The 26,714-nt window shown below is 41.5% G+C and overlaps 1 protein-coding gene across 2 annotated transcripts in view; it reads left to right on the top strand.

The window, feature by feature from the left end:
• LOC111254976 (ras-specific guanine nucleotide-releasing factor 2-like) overlaps window positions 1-23,003 on the top strand; it is a 181,156-nt gene extending 158,153 nt beyond the window's left edge. For both annotated transcript variants that reach the window (XM_022816496.2, XM_086976020.1), the window contains exons 17-23: window positions 14,603-14,691; window positions 14,992-15,258; window positions 15,493-15,682; window positions 17,470-17,673; window positions 18,387-18,484; window positions 20,317-20,708; window positions 21,267-23,003. In XM_022816496.2, the coding sequence (XP_022672231.1) occupies window positions 14,603-14,691; window positions 14,992-15,258; window positions 15,493-15,682; window positions 17,470-17,673; window positions 18,387-18,484; window positions 20,317-20,708; window positions 21,267-21,634 (1,608 nt within the window). In that variant the 3' untranslated portion in view covers window positions 21,635-23,003. The remainder of the gene's footprint in view (window positions 1-14,602; window positions 14,692-14,991; window positions 15,259-15,492; window positions 15,683-17,469; window positions 17,674-18,386; window positions 18,485-20,316; window positions 20,709-21,266) is intronic.
• The last annotated feature ends 3,711 nt before the right edge of the window (window positions 23,004-26,714 follow it).

Here is a 26,714-nt window from a genome sequence, read left to right as displayed (position 1 = left end):
GGCCTGTTGAGACTTTCACAATCCTTTTCGCAGGAAAAGGTGGCCTTGTCTGACAGAACCGGCTGGATGTCCTCTCCTAGCGGGCTTGCTGACTTACAGTTACAAACGCCCCATCTTGCTTCTTGCGTTTAATAGGCAACCTCACAGCGTTGCAGCCTCCCGGCTTCACGACCAGAAGCGGGGTGCCGCAATCTTTGCGTCGAGACTTTCGTACTGCCACCGCAAGTTTGCCATAGTGGGGCCTGTTTGCGTTTCGCCGCTCGCCACTACGCCTGCATGTGTACGTGTGCGCAAGTGCCCGTGTATAGAATAACCGAGTTCGGACAAGCAACGAAAAGAAGCTACGCAGACAAGAGCAAGAAGAAACAGGAGAGAAACGAAAGAAAGAGACGAAGAATGATCGGATGACTCTTACCGGGAAAAAGCCTATCTGAAAGGCGTGTGTAACAGCAGTGCCAGGGGCAGGAATAACAGGAACACCAGTGGTAGATGTTCCTGCTGCAATTTCCACAACTATCACCACAGCTGCTGCTAGTTCTGCAGCTTCAGCCATTAGTATTGCTACGGCTGCTGCTATTGCCTCTACGTCCGCTCGTCGCCTAAGGTGATGCAAGATTGTCTCGCCCTTCTATCCGCTGCTGCATAGTGGCCACGTTTCTGTTATGCTGCCTGACTTGCCACGTCAGACACCTAGCCTTAGGTGCTAGCCTATGATAGGGCCGGGTAGGCATTGTGAATCGTCGACTTGCCAATACTGCTTGCCCGCTGGCTTACTTGCGAGCTACCTAGCCGCCAGCTGTGACGATTCTGCTCCAAGTAGCCGTTAGCGGATCGTGGGCTTTAAACCCAGGGTGTCTGTCAGATCAGACTACCCTTGTCTTATACACCTTCTTCCATACGTTGACCAAATATCATCTTGTTCCTGCACTCTGACTGACCGACAGTCAGCCGGTAGGTCTTTTGCGGCAACGTAGTTGCTGAGCGGTCGTGTTAGGTCACACGAGTAACAGTCATAGTAACAAAATTAAAACCTGCAGACGAGTTAAAAAAGACAAAATAGGCTATGATGCATGATAGGACTGGGGATCACAGCCCCCGCTAAGGGACGCGAGTAGCTAAAGTGGGTCGGTCGAATAGAAATAGAAAAAGAGGAGGCTGGGAAATGGGACAGTGTAGATGATCACTACCTCTGTTACGATTGGGAAACTGCTGTTATACAAACAGACCACTAGGCATAAGAACGCACAGGCACACACGGAGTGGTAGGATAGACTTTACTGCTGCTATTGTACCTACGTGTTCACCTTTTTTGAGGTTTCGACGCACTACCCCTTGACCAGCATCCCAAGCAGTCTACCAAATTACAAATATATCTGGGTTCCTCCTTCTGTTTGCGTGTCCTCCCGCGGCGTCAGGCCTCCATCCTTTGCCACCGAACGATTTGAAGCAGCGACGGCAATGGTCCTCCGCATGCGACTATTGTAGTGCTACTTCGAACGCCGCTGTTACTGTTTTCAAGCCGGAACAGAGCACGCAGTATAGTACAGAGAAGAAAGGCAGCGGTAGCGGCACAGCCGTTGCCATCAATATTATCTGGAATTACCTGATCAAAAAAGCTACATTTTGTTGCAGTACTACTCTGAGGGCACATACATATAAATAAAGCCGACGACCATTAAAAGCACGACGGTGTCAGAGCCGGATAAACAAATTATTATTGTCCATAGTACATAAGGTACATGTTCAATGTTGCCTCACGTTACATGAAATGCTTGACCCAGCCCGAAAGGGAACATATTAATATAATAATTAATTATAATTTAATTAATATAATTTAAAAGAAGATGGCTCGATCGAATCTGCTGCATTCAAAGTATGAATAAGAAATGTTTTTTTAATACGCAACTTTTTACCACTGGGATGGAAACGCGCGTATAGACAGACGGGCAGTGGCAAGTTTAACAAGACCAAATTTAATGACTAATGTGTTTGCACACGGAAAGTCAACGTTATAGCATCTACCACTGGGACAATGGCGGCCTAGAAACCGTACGTAATACTATTTACTGCAAAGGTATACCAATTCCGCAAAGTTAGAGTGGAGTCGCTTCGTGAAATACTTGTAATCGCTTTGAGCATGACCCGGCTTTGGACCACCTTTTCCGTCCGTTGGATTCATTAAGAAAAGAGGAACGAACAGGTGAATGAGTAGTGAATGGAGATAGACGCAGCAATTACGTAAAATTTATATCAAGTCGAATGGCTAATCAACCGATTTGCTCCACGCATCTACACTCATGCGCATAAAATCTACTAATATAGATGAATGTGGGCATAATAGTGGCTGACCAGAATAATCACGTTGCTGGCGACCTCTTTAGGGACTATGGAGCTTATCCCAGCCTCCTCCCCTCTCTTCCCTCTCTCTCCTGACAGTTTGTCTTCTCTGCCTCGTTTATGAAGCCCCCATCCCATCTGTGGTCTTGACACAATATGATGACCGAACGTAGTCAAGAGGGACGGCAGGTCTAGGACTGGTGACGCGGTGATACAAACAGGCCCGCCGGGACAGAACCTGAGCCTGGCTAGGACTTGTAGTAGACGACTCAGATACAGAGATCGGTTGGTTAGTGCGAAAAAATAAGGCGGAGGGGCACATGGAAGTTGTTCTGCTCGACAGCTGCCTTCTACACGGGTACTGTCATGCCAGCTGGTGACAGCAGACGTGACGATAGCAGTGGCAGAAGTAATAGCTAAAATATGGTTAGTGGATTCATTTACTAGCAGAACAGCCGACAATAGATAGGACGAGTCGTTATCATCGTCTATTGCACACACGAAACGTTTCAATCGGATAACGAGCGGATCGTGGCCAATTAATTTATGAATGAAAAAGATGTGCCACTGTGTTCTTAGCTGAGATTTCGACTTTGGCTATCTAGCACACAGTGATTGATTGCTCGATAGGCGTACTCATAGGTGCTAACAACAAACGCCAGTGAATCTCTTTCAAGTCATGAATCTTTGCAAAACATTAATTCCTCAGAATGAACCCACTGTTGACAAATAACACGGTTGATAGATGATGACTATATTAACTACAGGAAACCAAGCCAAGATCGCCAACCCGGGTCGTAAACAATTGCAGCCAGCATACCCGCGGTGTTATTCCTGCCTTATTCTCGATACTTTTTTGTATTCCTGGTAATTTCTAGCCGGTAGGAAAACGTATTTGTATGCGCTAGTCAAAGTCAGTTAGATCATTAGCATTTCGATGTTTCTAGCTTACGAAATATTAAAAATGAAAGAAGAAAAAAAAACAGAAGAAGTTTATGCATATGTGCACTGATGTGAGAGTATTTTCCGAAAGTTGACGCTTAGAGCGCTCGAATCAGAGACTGGGCAGCTGTTCGTTTGCTGCGCGTCCTTTCTCACGATTAACAAAATCGCTTTATCGTAAAAGCTATACGAACATATCATCAAAAAGAAGTTGAGTAAAACAGCGGCTATAGTAAAAGCGTTTTGAAGCATATGGTCTTGAATCGTTGCCAACAACAACGACAACCGCTGAAGTACCCTCAGACATCTTTAGTATGCCCAGTCTGGACGGAATAATCAAGTAACACAAATGGAATTTTTAAACAATATCTATGAAGGAATAGAAGCCTAAAGAGCTGTTGATACGCTTACAGCCCTGCACAACGAGAAAAATCTGTAAGGACCTTGAATCTCGAAATATTGTTTATATGCATATTCAGCGCTTTGCTGAAGGCCACAGCAAAAACAAACGACATAGAGTGTTATATTTACAAAGGACGCTGGCTCTAGGGATTCAAATCCGGTGCCACCCGAAGCGAAGTGCTGCAGGGTTCATCATTTTTGCAAGTTTAATGGTTACCTAAGAGGAACATAAATCACAATAAGTTAAAGTATATCGGACCGTTAACATAGTCAGTATGGCTTAGATGTAAGATTTTAAAATGATATTAGTGTTTCGAATTAGCATATATATATATATATATATATATGTAGATCTTAATTGATTTAAACTTACCTAGATATATAATTTATGGGAATTCTCAGCTGATGGAAGTTACCTCAATGGAACGATTTTCGCTAAGTAAATTAATAAAAACTAATTTCAAAATTAACCAAGACAAAACTCTGCATAGATTTTAATAAATTAAGAAAAAAAAACAAAGCAAGCATGTTAATTCGAGCGATCGCAGCAGTTAAGCAACGTGGTCTCCTACACTAGCTAGATGAATTCTAAATTTCTTCTCCAAACGGGTGCACGCTCACACCGAAAACGAAATGAGTTATATAAGTTAGCCTAATAGCTTTAAACCCGATTGCGAAAAATTCCCTAGAAACACAAAGCAATTTTCGAAAACGCTTTTTCCCCCCTACATATCAATTGTGCTTTATGCTAAACAGCTATTCCGCCTGGCTAAAAACAACCTAGCAATTGCGTTTCTAGGGATGATCGACCATGATAAAAGATTGTACACTAGAGGCTCTCCAAAACTAAATCTTCTCGCTTTCTCGCTCTGTATTTAGCAGTTCGATTGGCTAACGTCTGAATACTATTTAGTGAAGAAACAGAATCTTAGCTTGGCACAGATGCCCTAGGTCAAATAGCGTTGCCATCATAGAAAATTCTTATATATTATTTTTAAAAGGGTAAGTAAAACGAAGATGTAAAGCAACGGTTATTAGCTTTTCTACTTATCACGTAGTTTTGTACACGTACATGGTTCCCTGAGCAATTTTTATTCAGATCTTGAGTACACCTATCGAGGTCTCCCCTTTGTATTAAGTAAATATTGATTCTTTGCAAGAAAGGCTGAATTTTTCATTCTCCTCACCTTAGTCTCAGCCCAACTTCAATGAACGGATCAAATGCATGATGAAAAAGTAAAAACATAGGATTAATCCAAGATTATTAACAATAGTATCCTGCCATCAGCGTCACACTTGTCTTCTCACTGTTTGATTCACAAGCGTTGATTGACGTTACCAAAAGAAGGATTTCGGATACCGATGGTTGAAGAAAAGCAAACGTAAAAGCTAGAAACAAATGTCCCGCCGGAAAGGATGAGCGTTGAACGAAATAGGGGCAAAAGGATGGAAACGGCGGGCCTTTTGAGGGAGTTTCTGATTAGCGGATACAGAAGAATAAGAAAACGGGCAAGGCGTTGACGATTCGGGACCGCTGCAACTGCTGTTGGGGTAGCCCTTACCGATATCAAACACGATATGATCCTAATAGACAAAGACAGATGGATATAATGATATAATCAGATCGTCCTGATAATCATAATAATGGAATTTTCGGCACCGCCCAAACGCAAGTTAGGAAATCCGGTATATGGTAATAAAGCGGCTAAATTCGAAGCCCAAGAACCGACGGTGGGATATCGCCGACCCGAAGCACTAGCAAGACCTGTTATATATATATATATATATATGAAGAGAGAGAGAGATTTAGGCACATTTGAACATAGTTTAAATACATCATTGCTGTGGCGCCTGATACTGTTATGACCACGACCGCCTAGACCCTCTTTCGGGTCGGCCCAGACTGGTGGGACGTAGATCGTCCTACTAAAACTTAAAGCCCTGTTTGTCGTCTGCCTTCCTTGCCATCCAACGCCCTAATTCTTGACTAGAAATATACTGCTATGCGTGTACGAAGAGCTTCAGACCTATAGTGGTTAGCTAAGAAAAAAAGCAAGCCTTTAACTGGAATAATAACGCTGCCTAAGCGGACAAATCCATTGTCTGCTTAGAGATAAGGGCCAATTTGCCATATACTCCATAATCAGACTTTCGGTAATTATGGACGACAGTGTGTTTTCTGTTTTGCCAAGTGAAATATATATAGGAGAGAAAAAAATTTAATATACGGATAGTATAAAGGATATAAGGCATACGGACATGAAAGGTTATGACAAATTGTCGACAACTGACGGCTACCTAATGTCGTAAATATTTTACTCTATAGATTGAATAAAAGACCTCCGTGCTAACTCGCTGTATGCATTATCTTTGTGCGTTATTTTCGTCAAATTTATAAAGCTAAATGTGAGGAAATAAAAGCTTGTATTAATAGCTCTAAAGGCTATTCGATAGTGTCTACTTGACTATACATGCTCTGCTTTTTGTTTGAAATCTTCAACGCCTGTTCACGCTGGCTAGTCTTTTCACTTCGCAGCGAAGTACGTTGGCAGGCTAAAAAATGGCCAGTATCACTCTTGATTTTCTAAAGACAATAAAGTGCGGGCCATCTCATGCAAAAACGCATCCTACGTACAAAGATCCTGTCAGGACAAACGGCTTCTTCTATGCCGCTCTATCTCAAATACTGGACAAATATGAAACATACTTGAAAACGACACTGATTTTTAGTAAAGCCTACGTATGAACCTGATTTAGCTGAGGCCTAAATTATACTCCTTTGTCATTATTGTGGTTACTTATCTATCTACTGAAACGGGGTTTGCGTTTCGACGTACCTTCTAAAACGCAGACAAGCTGTTTTTTATGGGCTGCCTGACTTTCATCCATCAAATATAATGATTGGTTCATATTTGTTAAATAGTACTTTCTTTGGACAACTCTTATTTCTTTCAGTTGATTTGTTCGCCGAGCTTTAGAAGCTTTTGTTCAGAAATTGTTTAATATGTTGAAAAACCATGTTGTAAAAAAATAATTTTTTACATTGTTGGACTCAAATAGAAAGTGATATTTTACTGGCAGGACTAAGAGTTTGCGCAGTGTCTATAGAATTTAGGTAACGAATTAATGTTAATTAAAAACTTCGAAAGAAAGAGTAGTAACTTTAGCAAAATAACAAGAGGATAGCAATCCGAACAGACAAGTTTGGGTCGAATAAATGGTCTAGGTGTTACGTCCGACACTGCCAATAAATTTTACTTCAGACGGTTAACAGGTCCTAGCAGCGAGCGAGGTGCGCAACTGGTTCATTGAAACATTTCAATAAGCCAACAAGATGATCGGCGCAGGACACAGGACTGGTGCGTGAGGGTAATTATAACAGAACTGTAGATCAGATTGCAGGTAACCAATCACTGGAGCAGGGTAACAAGATAGCTACAAAAAGGTGACCGCGCTAAGAAGCCATAGAAGCAAGTCGAGCAAATCAGAGAAGAAAAAGTAGTGTAAACCAATAGACGCAACGAGATGACGGAAATAATGCAACAAGATCTTTAGGTTTAAAGGAGCACCTTCCTAGTATAAATGTTGTTTATGTTACGTGAATAAGTTCATTAATATTAGGACATAGTAATGAAATAACCTCAGTTGGCAGACATCATAAGATAACTGCGATGATAAACTTATTCGAAAATACTAGATATTTTGTTTATGTTAGGCTGCGTATGAAATTATAAAATCAAATTTATTTGAACAACAACAGAAGAAGCGCGGAGTGAAATTTGCGGGCCGTCTGGTTATCGTTATTATTAAAGAAAAAAAAAAGGTTACACACACAGATAAGGTTAGGACCACAGATAAGAGGTCATGAACATAGAGCTTGGACAATTTGCCTCACTGCCAGACTTGACCTTCGACCGTTTTCCCCACTTGGAAACTTGATCATTCCAGCCTATGGAAAGTAACATCGAAAATCATTATCGTATTGGTAGCTAATTATAAAATTGTATTTAATTATATGTCCATATAATGTCCCGGAGGAATACCCGTTACCAACTTAAAATAACGTCGTACGATCTGACTAAACGAGTACTATGTAAAACTAGTTCCACGGGACATTCAGCGTCACCACCCATCGTAAACTTGGAGAACAGCTTGACTGGAGTAATAGACAGCAGTATGCGAGACTCGCTGGTCCTTGTTTTGAAGTTCGTAACCCAAACAGGACCAAGCTTAAAGTGGTGCTCCGCTGGAAGGCGTAAAGGGGCTTCAATAAAAATTACAATACAGTAAAACTCCTTGTCTCCTTTTTCGGTGGCCTTTCTCCTGACAGACAGACAGATAGACACATAGACACAAACAAACATACATACACACACACACATGCAGAGATAAAGATAAAATACGTTTTGAAAGAACGAGAGCAATGCAAAGCGCGCTAGGAGTGTCCATGGTCTAGTCTAAGTAAAATAGGCTTGCAAGCAAGCATTCCTCTTTAGGAATCGTGTGTTGTGTTTTCCTTATTATGTTAGTCACGCTCGTAACAGAAAAAAGAATAACTAGTCTCTAACAGCGGGAGAATGTCGCTTCTGTGTGATTCTTCTATGCTCTAGTGATGGTTGCATGGTTCGCCGTGTCCGTCAACGTTCTTTTCTTTCCGCTTCTATTGCTGCCATCCCGCCGGCCCTTTTGCAAGAACAACGTCGCAGTCTTTACATTCACCGTCGCAACGACAGCTGCTTTTCCGTTGTTATTGTTGCGAGTATGGGTAGACGAACTGTAGTCGTGGTAGTAATAGTAGCAATAGTAGTAGCGGCAGCAGCTGCAAGAGCAGTATGACTAGAAGAGGCGGCAGATGGAAATCAACATCGTCTGTGTGTTTAAAAAAGCCAATGCTTCTTGAAAACTCGGGTAGGCCCTAAAGAGACGCACAGATGCGTCTAGCTGGCTTTTGGGCTCTTCCAGAGCATCGTAGAAATCGAGTAGGCTAGCATTGACGTTCTCAGAGCATAGCATTCACGTGCTATGAACGCCGCGTTTCAGAATACACACCGCTACCAGTCATACTCACTTAGCATCGGAGCGAATTTTACCCACGAGCGTACGGATAGAGATACGCAAAGGGAGATACACGCACAATGTGGAAATTACATGTATGAATAGAAAGGTCTGCCCCCTGAGCAGGTGCACAGAAGAAGATAAAAGCCAAAACAGCAGCTGGTTTAGCAAGTTATATTGTATTAGAATTTTTTCTCGTGCCGCAACAAGTCAGTAACACAGTGAAACACACAAGAATAAGCAGGATCTATAAAAGGCCAGTAGCAATTAGGAATTTTCTCCAACAACTAGAAGAACAGCATTGGTCTAATACAAGCAGCGAAAACAGGACAATGGTAAACATAGATTCGACCGATTGGTTAAATATACTGACGTATAATAGTGCAAATGGCCAATACGCAGAAGGTGAGTTATATATACCACTAGTGATAAAAACAAGAAACGACGCCATAATCAGTAACATTCCTATGCTTCTTCATAGTAAACTGGGCATCAAGCGCCGCTTAGAGCTTAACGCGTGCTAAACTATAATTAGACCTGGATAAAGGGAAGCCGAAATGCAAAAGGAGACAAATTAAAGCTCAAGGAGTTTAAAAAAGATAACAAACCAAAAAGCGATTGGAGCAAGGTGAAAGTTTGACCCGCGACCTGAAGGCAGAGGATGTGGAAATCATCTAATAAGAGAATTGATTTAGGACGTGCCAAACCTGCCAAGAAGCAGGAAGAGCAGGAAGTTTTGGTTCAAGTGATTAGCTAAGCTACTAGGGCAAGCACCTGCAGGATCTACATAGAGAGAGAGCTAATTGGAGAATAAACCCCACACAAAAATAATAACAATATATTCGGTTAATAACAATGTTAATAAAACAAATACGTTACCGACATTGCAATGGCAATGCAAGAAAAAAATAGTTTAACAACAATAAAGATGCTTAATGAAAATACATGAGCTTATAGTTTGACTGAGAACCTGAACATTTTTTACTCGCTTATCGTAATTGTTCTATAAATCTATGCTATGCTAACGCAGTGACAATCATAGCTTCTGTCATGAACTCTAGCAGATATGATAGTGCTTTACTTACGATGGCCATAGAAAACGTTGAGCATCCGCTGCATGCGTTTCGATGAAGCTCTGTGCTATAAAAACGATTCATGCTACAGCTACGATAAAGCTTGGTGGAGTCGCGTAGGACTGTTGTGACATATGGAGAAATTCGTACAGTCAAATTGATTAAACCTACAACGAGATCGTTAATAGCCATGTAAGTTGGTCCAATAATATGGCTTTATTACTCCTACCATTTATAAAATGAGAAATACGCGCCAAAATTTAAAAGTGCTGGCTTGGCGCTTTAATCAGTCCGAAGCTACTAGAGCCTCTAGGTCAGTTCAACCTGCTTGACCAACATCAATAAACTCGTATATTACGCCTTCTGCTACTAGCTAACACACTCTATAGCCTCATATCTACCAGTTGATGGTAGAGAACCCGTTACGGATGCTTTGGTATCGACGTAGTCTTAGGCTTTAACTAGGAGTTGCTAGTTAGACGTTTATGTAAAAGTGAAGGACGCCACCAAAACTTGCAGGTTATTCTGGCTTGGCCATGCCACAGTATGGACCGTTGCAGATAGTCCATATATACGTGTACATGTAACAACGTATTAAACGTTTTCTTTTTCGAGTTTAGATATTTTAAATTTGGTTACAAATTGTAAGTTTGCTGCTATAAATAGATGCGCGTGAAGTCTGTGCAACTCTTGAATCACAACACTTTACAAGCAACTCGTGGAATTGGAGAATATAGGATTACGATGAACTTAGTTTGAAACTAAGATTTTAGCTTATAATCAGCTTTCTGCAATAAAACTATGCTGTATCAAGCAAATTTGCTTCCTTCTCGACCGTAAAAAAAAGTGTAGGCCAATACGATAGGACAAAATTTGAGAACATTGGTCCAGTAGTTGCCGTAAGAGCAGCGCGTCCATTCAACTAACCCCGACAGGAAAGAGGCAACCAGACCTAACACTTAACGTTTTTAGAACACTTTCTGGCGTTTCCCTTCATGTTGCTTGGAGGAAGCCAGAAAGACTTTGCATCGAGGTTGCTTATCTTACCTAGCTGACTCTCCCGGATCTCTGAATTGCATTCCCATAGTTATATGTTTAACCAGGAGTGCAGTAGCTACTTTTTTTTTTTTTTTTTTACCAACTAACACCAACATGATAATTTCGAAATTATTTCGCGATCTGTCTTTATTAACGAACTTTATCAATCTATTGTTAAATTATTAACATACATACATTTCGAAGTGCTTAGAGCCTGCAAGTTGATAAATGAATAATAGTAAAATATCGTATGATTATATTTTATGTGCGTGCAGGGAAAGGCGCCTAAATTCGAATTTTCTTTTACGTTCTTAGAACTAATAACAAACATCTTAATAAAATTTCTTTTTGCATCCGCTTCAAGTGTCGTTTCTGACGGTCATATCTGTTCAATAGCTTTACCATTTATCACGATTACAGTTTTATGTCGAGTTCTAAATAGCTTACAGGCTATTTTAAAATACTCCCTTTGCGACTGCGTGAACATCTTACTCATACCACGAGTGAATAAGTCGACATTGTCATGTTGAGACTTGTTAAATTCTCACTGAACAACGTTCAATACGTAGTAATCCAACGGGCCCGAATCTGGGCCGTTCGGTAGCCATCTGTCCTCATCCCAGAACGTGCTTGTTTACTCATGCAGCTAACCCCACACTAATCGGCTTGTGTAAGCCGGTGCATTATCTCGTTGGGACATCTATAGGTTTCCTTCAGTAACTTCAGCTATCAATAACGTCGCAGCAGTCTGCAAAACATGCAGATAAACTTCTTTACTAATGTATTTACATTTTTGGAAGAGGCACAGTGGTACGATGTCTTCACTCTGAGCATAAATTTCAGCCGAAAATTTGCCTCTACCGACAATCGGGATAGATTGTTAACAAGCCAGCGATCACCTCTGCGGCTCATTGTTCCATTGAGAATGCTGCTTCATTTTCTAGTAGCTTTTAGCTTTATTGTTCTCAGAGAACATCTATCTGACTGTCATAATACGTGACGTATACTTGAAGTTCTCGCGAACAATTTGCGGCATCGTAAATTTTTTCACTGACGCCCTGATCGAACGAATAACTCTGGAACATGTGCTGCTCTCGATCTGTCGTGGATCTTTTTGTGTCGCTGAGCTGGCTGAATCAGCTTTAAAAAGCTGCGACCCTTGATTTCCTATATAGAAAAAACGAAAAAAAATATTATATACACAGTAGTAATATTTAGATCAGTTTCAAACCGGGCTCTAAACACACAGAGTCCAGGGTTTAGCGGATGAAAATTTCACAATGCTAGAGAAGTACCCTACGAGTCAAATTTGCTCTGTAAAATGCACTAGCCTTTAACCAGCCAATAAAAGAACCTCTGATTTAGATATCTGTGACTCCTTAGAATTATTGAGATCGTGCAATTTATTTGGAAGCTTATCGTATCGCGTAACGTATCGCAAATAATGAGTAACTCCTTATTCGTTGTAGAATTGCTATGGCCGCTGTGTGCAATGCTATAAGTAAATGGAAAAAAGTGTCTCATAGGGTTCAACAATGAAAGTGATGTAGCTGGCGCTGCTTATAAGGGCTATAAGCAGTTGGTTTGATAGGACATTGTACTTGATCCTCATCATGTGGCTTATGCAGCTTTAAAACGTGATTTATTGTTGTTCTTTAAAAGGAAAGCTTTCAGAGTTATTACCATTTAAACATAATATGGGAACGTGAGTAAAATTCACGAAGATACTTAATGATGAGACCAATAATGAGTGACAAAATAGAGCGGAGTATAATATAAGAAATATATATGTAAGTAGTTAACAACGCAGAGATTAGCCCATGTGCCAGTACGTTCTCCGCTTCGTGAACCATTTTTTTATTAGGAAAATTAGGAAAGGGTCTTTATTTGCACTCAGTCCAGTTATGGTTTGTACTAAAAATAAGTCTATAAGTATCATCTGCGATACCCATAATCGAACAGGTGTACATTTTTATATAATGCACTGTCGCGCCGGAAACGCAGTTCAAAGGCTTCCACTAAAATTCACTGCAGTTGTGCCTCGCTCTTTTCGAAGAACCTGAGAATGTTTAGATACACTAAGAAAGAGCCGACTGGGAGGACAAAACCGCTGTTCTTACGGTGTTCTAGCGAACAAAAACATCTCTGTGTGTCTGCACATCTGCTCGCACGGTTTGACAATTTATAAAAAAGTAGCCCTCTCCAGGACTTCTTTACGAACCGATCGCGACTACGTTGGTCACTACGGTACAGATAACATGCCCTGTTTCCTTCTGTCTTATCGTACCACCATAATGCCGTGTCGTGCGGTGTTGAACGACGCAACACATACCGCACTTAAGATCGTGATTAGGCAACCAGCCGGCAGGACAAGCAAGGCCGAAGCTGTTACCGCTGCCGGCATGAGCTTTACCGCCTCCTTTCTTTCAGTTGCCTGCTATTCGTTTCATTGTAGAGGGCGCCATCTTTAGGCGAAATTATGAACACGGGATGCTCCAATCCCACTTAGAAAAATCTTTTAGATGTATTTCTTTACTATAAATACCTCTCAAGAAGTGTCTTCGACCCGTCGGCGTTTGCTCCTGGCCTCGCCTGCAGCGATAGGGTGTAAAAGTAGAAAAAAGGAAAGGAAATGTGAGTGGTACAGTGAATGAGGACGCGATACGATGCTGAGCAATTTAGGAGGGCTGAGATTGGAGGCCCTGGGTGCACCAAGAAAGAGGCGGCACATCACTTTTAAGGTAGTCGGAAGATGCGAAATGGGGGTTTAAATTTAAAAAATGACGAATATGTGAAGAAGAAATATTGTACGCAACTGAGCTTTGATATAACATGAGCGTAACAATGCTCTGGGCATATTTTTTCAGTTTAATCGTCTTTAACGCAAAGGTGGTTACTTAGCAAGCGATGCTTGTAAGTGTGCCAGCTCGCTTGCCTATCATACAATGAGATCCAGAGAACCTCGCGGACATCAGTTATCGGCAGAGAAAATAACAGAGATGGCCGTAGCTTCCTGCTGAGTTAACACTGCTCAGGAATAAATAAGTTTATATTAGCGTATTGCGAAGGTTAATCAATGATCGCTCATACTACTGCTACCATGAAGTCGCGCAGTCGTTTGTGGGGACGTTTCGCAGAAGAGGTTACGAGGTGAAGAGGAAAAGCAGCTGAACACTTACGAAAACCGGGACGCAGTTAATAGGATAAAGGAGAAATTTATCTGTGAAGCACACCTACGCTCAATTAATCATGTCGAACATCATATTACAACTCTGCAAACAAGACTATTTTATAGAAATAATACGATAGGCAGACGTCGAATGTAAGTGAGTCGGCTGCAGACCAGCGTTGTACGAATGCATGTTTATAAAAATAAGGGCTAGAAAATAGCGCTTGAAACATTCTGTTAGCGGAATATTTAGCTAAGCGTATTGCTCCGACACACGTCGACGCTAGGGTTTTTTTTGCATTGATCTAGAAACTGTAAACTTGTTTGTTTACGTACTTGTACTGTGTAAATATACATAAATCACATATACGTTATTTTCAATAATGTCATCCAAAGATACGGAGCAAACTACAGCGTAAGTGTTAGATACGTAATAGACGTAAGGTTTGCAGTCAAGACTGGTACATTAGCAAACACGATCATTCATCAGTACGTTTTAGGTTCCATAGACAAACATGGCGTAGGCAGCACGCGAATCATATTAACAAATGTGTCGTTTCTATTTTACGTCAATTCGTTATTTTAGGTGGCTCGCGTTATAAATCCAGTGACATGTAGCCAGTCTTCTCCGAACGTTATGAGTTACCTTAGAGTTCGAGGTGCACAAGGCAAGCGGTAAGTTTTCCAGACATCAAGCAAGCGGCTGCAAGCATAATCTTGTCCTTCTCAGGCTATCTTTTGGCAGCAAGCAGTGATCAAGGCTCAAATTTATCAGGGTTTGAGAACTCATGTAATAAGTGCCTTCTGTTTCATTACTACATGAGCGATATCAGGCATATCCTAGGTGTTATTCCAGTGCTTAGCCTCTTGTATTTCATAATATTATACATATAATGTATATTGGCCATTTAATTACTGTGAGTCATAGCTCTGATGGCCTATTGATACCCTATGTATGTTTGCTGTCGATACTAGCGGAAGCTACGACACGGAATCGAGCTCGACAAGCCAAACACCTCGCGGAAGCTTCCAAACAGAGTCCGCAATTATGCTTTTGACACCGCGTACGAGCCTCGCATTCTCGGAGAATCCGACGCTAAGCTCACGTGCCGGCGTTATTGTATCGTGCGCACGCAGTTCAGCCCGCCGTTCATCAACGGCTTCGGCAGCGGCGGCTTTCGCCGCAGCCACGGCGGGATCTTCGAATCCACCTGAACCATCTCCGCCACAAGGTCCAACAGTGTAAGTATTGCTCAAAGATTTGGTAAACTAACTTTTCGCAGTTAATTAGCCATTTTTTTTTTTTATTAAGTGAATAGATGTTAAAATTTATCAGAGATTCTTGGAAATTCAATTCGCCCGCGGATTTGATAAGATCATGGCTATTAGTAAAATAAGTATACTATGTTAACAAGAAACGGTGCTCAGTATATTTCTCCTATGTGCTTCTCCTTCCGGTGAACGCGTCCATTGCAGGAATATGTCGCAACCGCCTTCACGGGTCGGCAGCCGACTTCCATCGCAGGTAGGTGGCGACCTGAAGATCCCCAATTTAGGACCAAACGCCACTAAGGAACAGCTCAATGCATATATGCTGCACGCAAAGAGGGAGAGCATGATTTCTACCGCAGCAACCATGAGAGTCCTCAACGTCCTACGTCACTGGGTACGCTATAATCCATTAACACACTTGGCACTTTGAGTAGAGAGTGTGCCATACAGATATAGGTTTGAAAGCACAGTTGCGTGCGGGCCGACACGTACAGTGGAAGATAGGACATGAAAATTTTAATAATGCAACAAACAAATGCTTGAAACACGACTGAATAAATGTACCTAAAGAAAAACAATACTCTTACATTAATTGTTTCTAATGTGATTATTTTAGAACTATCCTGTAATGCGTCAAAATCAGCAAGACGCAATCGAAAACACAATTTGACCATGTTGTAATTCTTACATGTATAAATCTGCTACTAATATGTTTATTAAGGTATAGTACTTGAATAATGTAAAAATAAGCACTAGATAATACCAGTTTAAAAAAATGTATCACAAGCTCTGCTTCGTAGGATTTGATTTACAACTAATATTTTCTGAAGTTATTGGCAACGGCAAAATAGAATTTATCAGAAACGCCTTGCTCTCAAATAGGATTTTACATGTACATACTCTTACCTCTTGTAAGAATGATTCACTAACTTGCGCCATGGTGTTCCATTGGCAAAAACAGACGTGTACCTTCTGTTCACTTGGCTAATTTCTTAAGCAGCGCATAGCTGCTTTGGAGAATTGCTCACCGTAACTGGACTCTTTATGTTACAGACGACAATCCTTGAGCGTCCTCAGCCCTGAACAACAGCTGAAAACACTTCCAGCTATTGAAAATTATCAATAGGCTTTAAGAACTTATCTAGACTCTGATGAGATACATCTCACTTGATGTTTCGCAAGAAACACACAAAAGGAATGGATTCTGGACTAAGTATACCATTACATGCATGACTCGTATTTTTACAACGAACCGAGACCAAAATACGTTCCTGAGCATGTTGTATTTACATCGACATGTACACCTACCCTTCAATACACACTTGCGTTTCCTCTACGATGATAATGATGATGATGATGACGACAGGGTATGCAGACATCCTGCCAGCGCTTTTGTTTTATTTTTCTTCTCTTCTAATTAATGTTAGCCTGATCAGCGGTACTCGTGTCCTATAGGGCGCTTATTGAACTACGGTTCTGTGGATTCTATGGACAGTCTTCGGTCACGGAGAGTGTCACAGACTGGAATCGCAAGCAGGAACAGGCTTAGGTCTTTGGGGGGCCTTAAAATCCGTCCCACGTCCTCCGCTGCTATATACCTACTACATTGGAGGGAGGCGTAACTCTACCAACTGGACCTGTTGGTTATGAGGACTTCGTTATATCTCGACGCAGTATCTGGACTATATAACAATATCTGGACAGACGCGGGACGCATTTCACTCGAGCTTTCTTGGTAGTCGTCATTGCGGATACGTCGTAACAAGGATCCTTTGCTGCCTTCACCAGACCGGCCTAGTAACCGCATCGACTAGCTCCTACCGTCTGATTGCTGTTGGCCACGTATCCGAGCAGTATAACCGTTGAGACGTGACCACGACTGCTATCACAAGCCTCCCTTTCCAAGCGAATCTATCGGGTGGCCGATAGTTCTATTTATTGGCATGATGCTGCTGTGGCTAGCCACTAGCTTTCTCTAGCAGGCCACGCCTGCAATGTCACGTAACTACGCTTGCTTGAAGGCCAAGAGGAACCTAGATCGGTGTGACATATACTCGAAGATACGTATGGGACTCCATGTGCCGATGAAACACTATTTATTGCCTACCCTAATTCAATTGTTAGGTCATACCTAATGGTTCTTGGCTTTCGCACTGGTCTGTCTGCACGATGCGTTTACAGGTGTCGAAACATTCCCAGGACTTCGAAAACGATGAACGATTGCACCAAATGACAACAGAGTTCCTCGATGAGTTGGTGCACAACATGAGCCTACTTCCAGCCGAACATAAGGCTGCAGCTCAGCTACTACAAATGATGAACAATACCAAAAAAGATGAAAATCAAGCCGATGTCGATCTGGATATCCTGCTCGCGCCTCATATGGTAAGTGTATTACAATTTTCATTTTTATACACACAAAAAATAGGATATTCCCTAGAAAATAAAATATCGCCTAGGTACGTTTAGTTGGATCGCAGTACGATACAGGGTGGCACCTGTCCCGTTTCTCGTCCCGTAATCGCGGACCCCGGCGATCCAAAGACTCCGTGAGGCTGCTAGCTACACGTCGACGGAGCGGCGTGTTCGAGTATAATACCCGACTTGCCATAAGATCAAGCAAGGCAAAAGAAGCAAACAAGAATCTTCTGCTTGTTTTCTCTTGCGGCAAAGGAAAAGGATGTAACATTCGACTGAAGGAAGCATGGAAATGCGAAACGCTGGGGAAAGATGCGACCAGTCAAAGAATCGAAGCAACGAGACGTGCACAGAACCTCAAACGCTACCTTTAAGTTCTGTGCAGAACGAAAGCAGACGAACCTTTTCTGTTGGGTTGAGGCTGCTGACACTACGAGAGGTATGGCGCCCGCTAAAACAGCCTCCCCGACCCAGTGCCCCCTCCTGCCGTGGTCGCCCTACCACGCCAACAACCAACTAGCGTACACGGGGCTTTCATCACGCGGGAACGGGATAGTTTTCGTTCGTTGCCATTAACAAACCCAATGTTCAGGCTCCTGGGAGAGGAGCGAACAAAACAGTGGGTTTGCCTGAATTTGTGGTTGCTACTATCATCGATTTTTATTCTTTTACGATTTCAGACGCCGAGCAAAGAGAACGTTGAAAGCCTCTCAGCCTTAGAAATTGCCGAGGGAATGACCTATCTCGACCATAAGATATTCATCAATATTCGAAGCGAGTAAGTACTCAAAACAGCATATATATTCATTTTCATCGTTACCTCATAATCCTTTTTCCTTGTCTTTCGTCAGCAAAAACAGGTTCTAAATTAGGAATTTACAAAGTTTTTTTTTTCGTAACTGTTCTTCGTCGCTATACATTGGAATCACATTTTAATAGTTTTTTTTTTTAGTTTCAAAAACCAACTAAATCACAGTATATTGAGCAACACTATCCTATTTAGGGTAAAAATCATTACAATCCTGAACGTACGAATCTCGCAAGATAGCTGATGTTAATTAGCTCGCTTCGCACGGGTCCTCAACAATGTCATATGGTTTACAGCGAGTGTTTTGTAACAGAAAAAATTAACGATCAAACAATTCCATCAAGATACTTATAGTTGTCACTAACTATAACTTTTAAGGGCAAGTATAAATGATCAAGCAATAAGTTGATAATACACTACTCTAAGCACCATCGGTACAGCCTGTACGGTAACAGCAGTAGCGAAGCAGGTTCATGTACGTTACTTAATACTATCTGACTATTTTTCCTAATCCATTCGTGCTTTTGCCCTATATTCTAATCCAAAGAAGGTTTAGGCCTGTTATGTCCAAACCTGAATTTGTTGGCCTTGTTGTGCTCCTTTATCCAGGTTACGTGCTGGTCATTAGTCAGATGCACTTCCCTTATCCAGCCAGCCTCAATAAATTCCCTGCGTCGTCGGACTCACTCACTTTTCTATGTTGCAGTGTTATCCTATTACGCTGTAACAGCAGTTAGGTCATATTGTGTTTTCGATAGACGCCCGTTATTGTGACATCAATATATTATCTAATACTGTATTAGCTGGATAGGATTGATGATACTATCAACATCTGCCCTGTAGCGTTTTGTATATCGATTGATTTACGAGAGAAAAAAAAAAAAAGGCAAATTGTATACATTTCAGTAGAGTAACTATGAAGATCGTGACTGCTAAAGACAATCGTGTCTCATATACAGAATGATATTATATATGAAGACACTCAGTCATAATTTTTAATAAATCACACAGGTAGTACAAGAGAAGCGTTTGAGTTTCGTTTTGAGCGAGTTCTGGGTTGACTTCATCTGGTCAAGCGTTTTGTAAAAGAGTGTTCTATTTTCGTAGTACCTCAGTGATTTCGAATACTTCCATATCGAACACCTTTGAATACAATTAACCCGACGAAGCATGGACGCAGCGAGTGTTGTTTTTTTTTTTTTTTTTTTCATTTTTGATGGGTATCATTTGCACATGGACATCATCAGCACTATTTTAGCAAATTTTACTTAAATTGCTTGTTTGAGACAATTTCAATAGCTCACTACAGTGTCCTACTCGTCATTGAGTCTTGCTGTAGTTACTGCATGTTTTGTATCAATTGTACCAGCCTTTATTCGCAAGGCAAATGGAATCCCTTCCGATTTTGTGCTTATATAATGTTGAGCTTAAGAAACGTGTATGTCTTATAAGTTCGCAACCAGTTTGGTTTGCTCAGTTTAGGTTAGTGCCTACAAAAAAGCTTGTCTATTTACATATTTTAGCAAAGAAACCTGATTTTTCGTATACATCTTTTCGCCCACTTTTTCTTCTACGAACGTAGCCTACACGAAAAAAATAACGGAACCCATAAAAGGGGTTAATGAGATGGTCACGTATGAAGGTACAAGTTCTTACTCTCCTAGGCAAAAATCTAGCAATGTCATTATTAACTTCCCCATACTGCAATTTATTTCTACCAATAATCACATCTAAGATATCATTCGTGCGTAACGTGAACACATTTCTTTTCTCTTTTCCCCTTTTATTTGTACTTTCCGTAGGGAATTTCTTGGGCAGGCGTGGATGAAGCCCGAGAAGGCCACGAAGGCCGGCCATATTTTGCTCATGACGCGACGCTTTAACGACGTCAGTCGGTTGGTGGTTAGCGAGATCATGCGCTGCCCCGAGATGTCAAAACGCGTTGCCATCATCGAGAAGTGGGCGGCGGTCGCTGATATTTGCCGCTGCTTGCATAACCTAAACGGCGTGCTTCAGATCTGTGCCGCCTTCATGAATTCATCTGTATTTCGCCTCAAGAAAACCTGGGAACGAGTATCCAAGACTACAAAGCAAACCATAGACAAACTCCAAACGCTCGTGTCGGCGGACGGGCGATTCCGAAACATGCGAGACGCTCTTCACCGTTGTGACCCGCCCTGTATTCCTTATTTAGGTTAGCGTCATCTAACTCTAGGTTACGTCACCCTTCTGTTTTGTTCAACTGTTGTTGAACATGATGATAAATAAGGATGAGTTCAGGAGTTATATTTTTTTTTTGTAAGATTATCGGGTTATTTTCGCATACCGCTAGGAATAGAAATGGTAGAAGAAGAATAATCACTAGTACGTCGGCTAGATTCTTATCTTGAAGAGAAAAAAATCAACAGTTACTCATTTCTATAAAGCTATTTTCTCCGTGGAATTCAAGTCAATTTCAACGAACTTTAGAATACATAAGGCCAGAATCTTCATCAGGAACAGCAGATCACTCGCACAGGAATAAAAAGGATGACATTTTTGATAGGGTTCTTGTTCTTTGGTACCGTTGTTCTAATTTGTGGGCCGATGCTTAGCTATAGTTATTAGTTGAGTAGACCTTACCTTGCCGTGGCCTTTACTTCTTCTTTATTTTCTGCACAACAATGTTTGAAGTAATTTCTCCCTTTTCAGAAATTGTCCATCCTAGCTCTACATCCGTATTATTATATTGTAATACGTCCAACGATTGCAGGCATGTACCTGACGGATCTCTCATTCATCGAGGAAGGCACCCCGAACTTCACGGACGAAGGGCTGCTTAATTTCTCAAAGATGCGGATGATTGCTCACGTTATTCGCGAAATCCGACATTTCCAGCAGACGCCATACAAGATCGAACAGATACCGAAAGTGTTCAACTACTTGCTAGACCCAGGCAGACTAATGCCCGACGAAGAACTATACCGGCTCTCTCTTTGTCTTGAACCGCGGCTGTCTAGGTTAGGCACAAAATTACCTACGACGTCGCAACCATCCTCCACACAGAATACGCAATTCACGACGACGACCACCACCACGTACACATCCTCCCTTTCGCCAACACATCACCACAGCCACTGAGAGGTCCTGAAGGCCCGTTAGGACACGGACTAACAGACAAACTGCCACCCATTGCAAATATTCGAATGGGAGGACAGCCAGACCCCGGCTAGGTTTGACTATGCTCTCGGAAAGACACAGAATATATAATACATTGCCTAGTATACATATAATAATGAATGCTATGAGTTAACTCTATTTTTGCCAGCGTCGCAATGTTCTATTGACACCGTAACCATATAACCACAAAGTCAACTCGAGAAGCATCTGTACACCAGTTCCACGCGTCGGCAAGCTGTTTCCCGCCTTGTCCTTACCAACGGCTCCTTAGTCAATTTAAATTTAGTCAGTTTAACACGTCACATCTGTACGCCCGTGCGCGTGAATACGCTACCACATCAGCCACACAGGAGCCGCAACCGCTACATGCCAAACGAACAAAATCATCATCAATCCCGACTTACTAAGTTACATGGTATTTCAGCCGTTGTCTACGGGTTAAGTTAATCAGCTGATTATAAACATAAGAAGTATGTTCATGTTTCAATCAGCGTTCTTTAGTAAAGTATGTGCCGTATGCTTGGTTCGTCGCACCTGACTCTCATGCATCGTCCTATAGCTGTTTCTGTCTCCCTATAGCAATCCATACTACTACTATACAACCATTATATGAGCTGCTGCTAGATAAATCGTAGTGCTCTCTTGTATGGAACATATGCGATGCGTAACAGCATGCTAGCTTCGTGCTTTCCGGGCTACCAGCCAGCTGTGCTTTGTTTCAGCGCCGTTGTCTCGGCCTCCCTCCGGCGTTGCGGACTCTTCACATAATAACCGCTTCTTACTGAACGATAAGGACGCAATTGACAACTACATCGAAACAAAAGAAGAAAAACGGCTGAATAATATCTGCTATCGACTAGACACATATGCTTAGGTGCGCATCAAGTCATTAAATAGCCAATATGACGATTAAGTTCGGAGAGAGATAGGGAAACGTAAATAAAGGCTGTCTTTTGGGACTTTTAAATGATCACTAATCGATACATGTTCGCGTATCTGCACTTAAGCCAAATTTTAAAGATCTCTTCTAAAGCGCTCAATATCGGTATATCTCGGATCAGTTTGAAGAGCCGCAGTCTCGTGCGAAGACGCCGCGTGACTAGGGCGTCTGCCCCTTGCCCTCCACAGTGCCGTGTATATTCACATGGAAATAATTATGTGACAAGTTATCCTGAGTTTACAAACAACCCAATCAGATTTTTTCACAAACGCTATAACCAGATCAAGAAACAATTGAATTAGGTAACTAACGATAATTGGCCATGCTATGTATCGACTACAGCTTTTTTAAATGAAATGAACTTCTCAGATGGATAATTCCTTATAACAATGTTCGTTCTGTGTAATTTATCGAATATCTAATGCGCTAAGCCGGTTACATCTCTCACTGAATTAGAGATCATCAATTATGAGGGTGTTTCGAAGTGAGAGAAATATCTGACTAAATCTCTAGTTCTGATAACGTAGTAGTCCAATCTGAGACCGACTATTTACCACACCCTTTGAGGCACAATTTCGTCCATTCTGGAAAGAAAGAACAAAAGTGGATAGCCCTTAGCTTCCGGCAGGCGTTAGCGTCCGCCAAGTTAAACACCCTTTCCCCTTTGCCATGGCGAGATCGAACATCGGCAAGAAGCAGGTGTAAAAGACAACGTACGGAGAAAAACTAGCAGATCCTCGTGGCACAGCAGTGCTGCTTAACAGGTGAATTACGACGCTTCTTATAAATAGCGTGCGTCGGTATTACTTGCAATCGGAAATGATCAACGCCATTATGGAAATATGGAGGTAAAGGTAAGCGGAAGAGATCACCACAGTACATTGTAGCACATTTCTAGGTTTTATAATAATGGCAACCTACATATATATATACGAAGTATTGAAGACTGTTTGGCTTCAGTCACACCGATAACTTCAACAACAACAACAATAATAATATGCAGTTAATAAACAATCAATGTTACATGTATGTATCAGTATTAATGTAAACAACAATCTCATAATGTGTTCATGTGCAGCGGTAATAACGGTCAGGCTCCGTTGAACAGGAAGCAGATACACTATACCACTATTATGTACACACATGATTCAAATGAAAAAAACAACCCGCATCGAATTATATATATATATATATATATATATATATTCAGCTGCTTTGGGCTTTTGTAGCATACGATTATAGGTAGCAAAAATGTAAGCATTATTGAGCTTATAATAGTAATACTAAAAGTAATAAAATGATGCATCACGAACGATTATAGAGGAAGCGCGTTGTTAGACTCAAACGTAAGTAACACATAATTTTTGTAGCTAAGATTGTAACTAAGTACAGTTAACTTGTACTAGCCAGGTACGATGAGTGGTAACCAGTTCGCTTTTCCTCTTCTATTACTAGATAAGTATGAAACGTTGATGTACATGGTCATGTGCGGTACATGACCAGCATATATCAAATAGCCGATCTTAAAAACGCCAGAACATAACTCAACGAACGATTCCAGAATCAATGTGAGAAATAAAAGAATCATGGGCGTCCTATTCAACATCATAATGTCCCCTATACATACGAGCTACCACATGCTATTGCTACACCCTATTGGTATCGACAAATCATAATCGTGGCATCAAAATTGTCTGAGTGAACAGTTGCGCCCTGCAGCATAGATAGCATCAAGCAGAGCAGCATCGGGTATTTACTGCCGACTGCAAATGACAGCATCAAAAACAACAAAAAAATCGGTCGACAATAATAACAATGGCAATTTTCTTGATGCTACTTGTGAAAAACTCTTCTGGTCATGTTTAGTTTCTGATTTGTATGGCTTTCCCTACGAAAGGCCTTTGCCGTACTCATCGTGTGTTGTCGACTGTTCGTTTGGGCAATTCCAATAGCAGCGTTGATAAAAAGTGGAAAAGAAGAGATTTGACAGGGATACGCTTAGCCGTAGAAGATATTGCCAATATTCGATACTGTCACGACAGACAAGTCTAGCCATAAACTAATCATGTGTGACCAAAACCATTGGCAATTCTTCTTGTTCTTCCTCCGTTGCTTCTTAGACAAAAAGCGTGACGCTTCGAAGCGAAGTTGACGCCTTTGTGCCTATTTCTCCGACAGGACCTTCATGTCCCACCCGCCTAGGACACTCCAATTTGGCCACTTATCCATATTGCTTCATACATTGCCATGAATCGCACCGTATCATATGCCCGTCGAGTTCGCGTAAAACATTTTTGGGAAGTGCTTAACACCGTATTGTACAGACGCGAGCTGCTATTTAGCAACAGCAGACGCTTTAGAGGTCATTGCCGAAAGGATCGATTACCTATCGTGTAGCACCCGTATCTAGCCAAGTGAACTCCATATCAAGCATCATACAATTCATTTAGGCTAAATAGCACATAAAAAAAAAAAGCTAACGTTTTGGTTGATGCATCGATTAAGCCTAAAACCGCTCACCATAATACTATAATTACTGTCCAAAGAGATAACCGTAAATAGCTGAAAAAAATATTATTTTTTTATTAAGTTATGTTTAAGGTTCGATTTCTGATGGTCGGAAATGGAAAGTTACAAGGCACAGCCAAACGGGAACTTTTTTCTGTTTTGGAAAATATAGATTCCAATTTTGATGAGTGTAGAATGAACATTACGCTATTTATACGAGCATCACGGAGCAAGATACCTTGTTGGGTCAAGAATACCGATAGGCATCGACAGTGCAGTAGTTGTCAGTCACTAATCGTTGTACGCACGCACGCACGTACGTACGTACGTACGTACGTACATACATACATACGCGCCTAAAACGAGCGTTATATCCACCTACAATGGAAAATGGATAAAAAAGAAAAATGCCATAGAAAGGACGAGAAAGGGTTCTCGAAAAAAATCGAATAATATTATAAAATAGTCAATCGCGCGAGGAGACCGTCGCATAAAATGTATAGTGTTTTGGCTCCGTCTCTCCGCCTTGCCTTGTTCCGCTTTAAGTTCGACTGAACATGAAGACGCTGATAGCAGCACGATACCATTGCAACGATACACGAAGTGAAGCATTACAAAGAATACCACAGACGACGGCATAAAAAATAATCGTCACATTGTGAAATAAAAATCGAAAATTGTGCCGCCTTCGTGAAGCCACGACAAGCTTCCCGTGAATACACAGAAAGTAACCGATCTCGGTATGTCGATGGGGCTCAACATTTGTTGTTTTGCAGCATCGTCGTAGTATGACTAGGTGGTGTTGTATCAATAGCGAAACAGTAAAGAGTTTGCTCGATCGCGTATTTGGCTTGCACCATTCGTTTTTTCCGTTAATTATTTTACGAGCTATGCCCTTCTCTGAAGGGAATAGTAATGATCACAAGCCTACGATAAAATACACGTAAGATTAGTGCCTACAATTCAGAGTTGTGGGTGTTCACTTTGCTTAAACCTATAAATAAATCTATACCTTGCTCCTTTTAGCTAAGTACACACACCGTATTTAGATTTAGACGTGTGTTTTCGTAGTCCTTTAAGCCTTCTTGATAGCACGATCCAATGTAATATAATTGCGATGATTTTGACAGCCTGGTCCCATCCTTTGAGGGAACCTTCACAGGCGTTCATTGATGGATGGATTGATTGATGCGTTTCGTAGATAGATTCGCTTCTCGGTCAAGGCTCCATCTCATGTCAACTATACATACTACCGGGCCTGGGTGTGCATGACTGTGTGTAGAGTAGGTTTGCCTCCGACTTGCTATGATTACCAAAGGCATCACTCCATATTACTAAACTCTGTGGAACAACGTGAAGATTCGCATTAGCAGAATCTAAAGCGACGTCAGTGTATTTCACTGAGTTTTTGGGCTGGCCTCCATTTTCCCACTGCCAGATTTACTCAGTAAATTATCTGTTGAAATGGCACGACGGCGCATTATTTGGTTAATCCGCGGCTCGTGACTATGATTCCGACCTTACCTGACAACAAAGTTTGAATACAATGTCTCACTGAAACAAAGATCTTTTTTTATTTACAAGCGCCGCCGA

The sequence above is a fragment of the Varroa destructor genome, unplaced genomic scaffold, assembly GCF_002443255.2.
Source record: "Varroa destructor unplaced genomic scaffold, Vdes_3.0 BEIS01000007.1, whole genome shotgun sequence".
In the NCBI taxonomy this organism is placed as follows: Eukaryota; Metazoa; Arthropoda; class Arachnida; order Mesostigmata; family Varroidae; genus Varroa; species Varroa destructor.
Note: the sequence above shows the minus strand (reverse complement) of the source record. Positions and strands in the feature narration are given on the sequence as shown.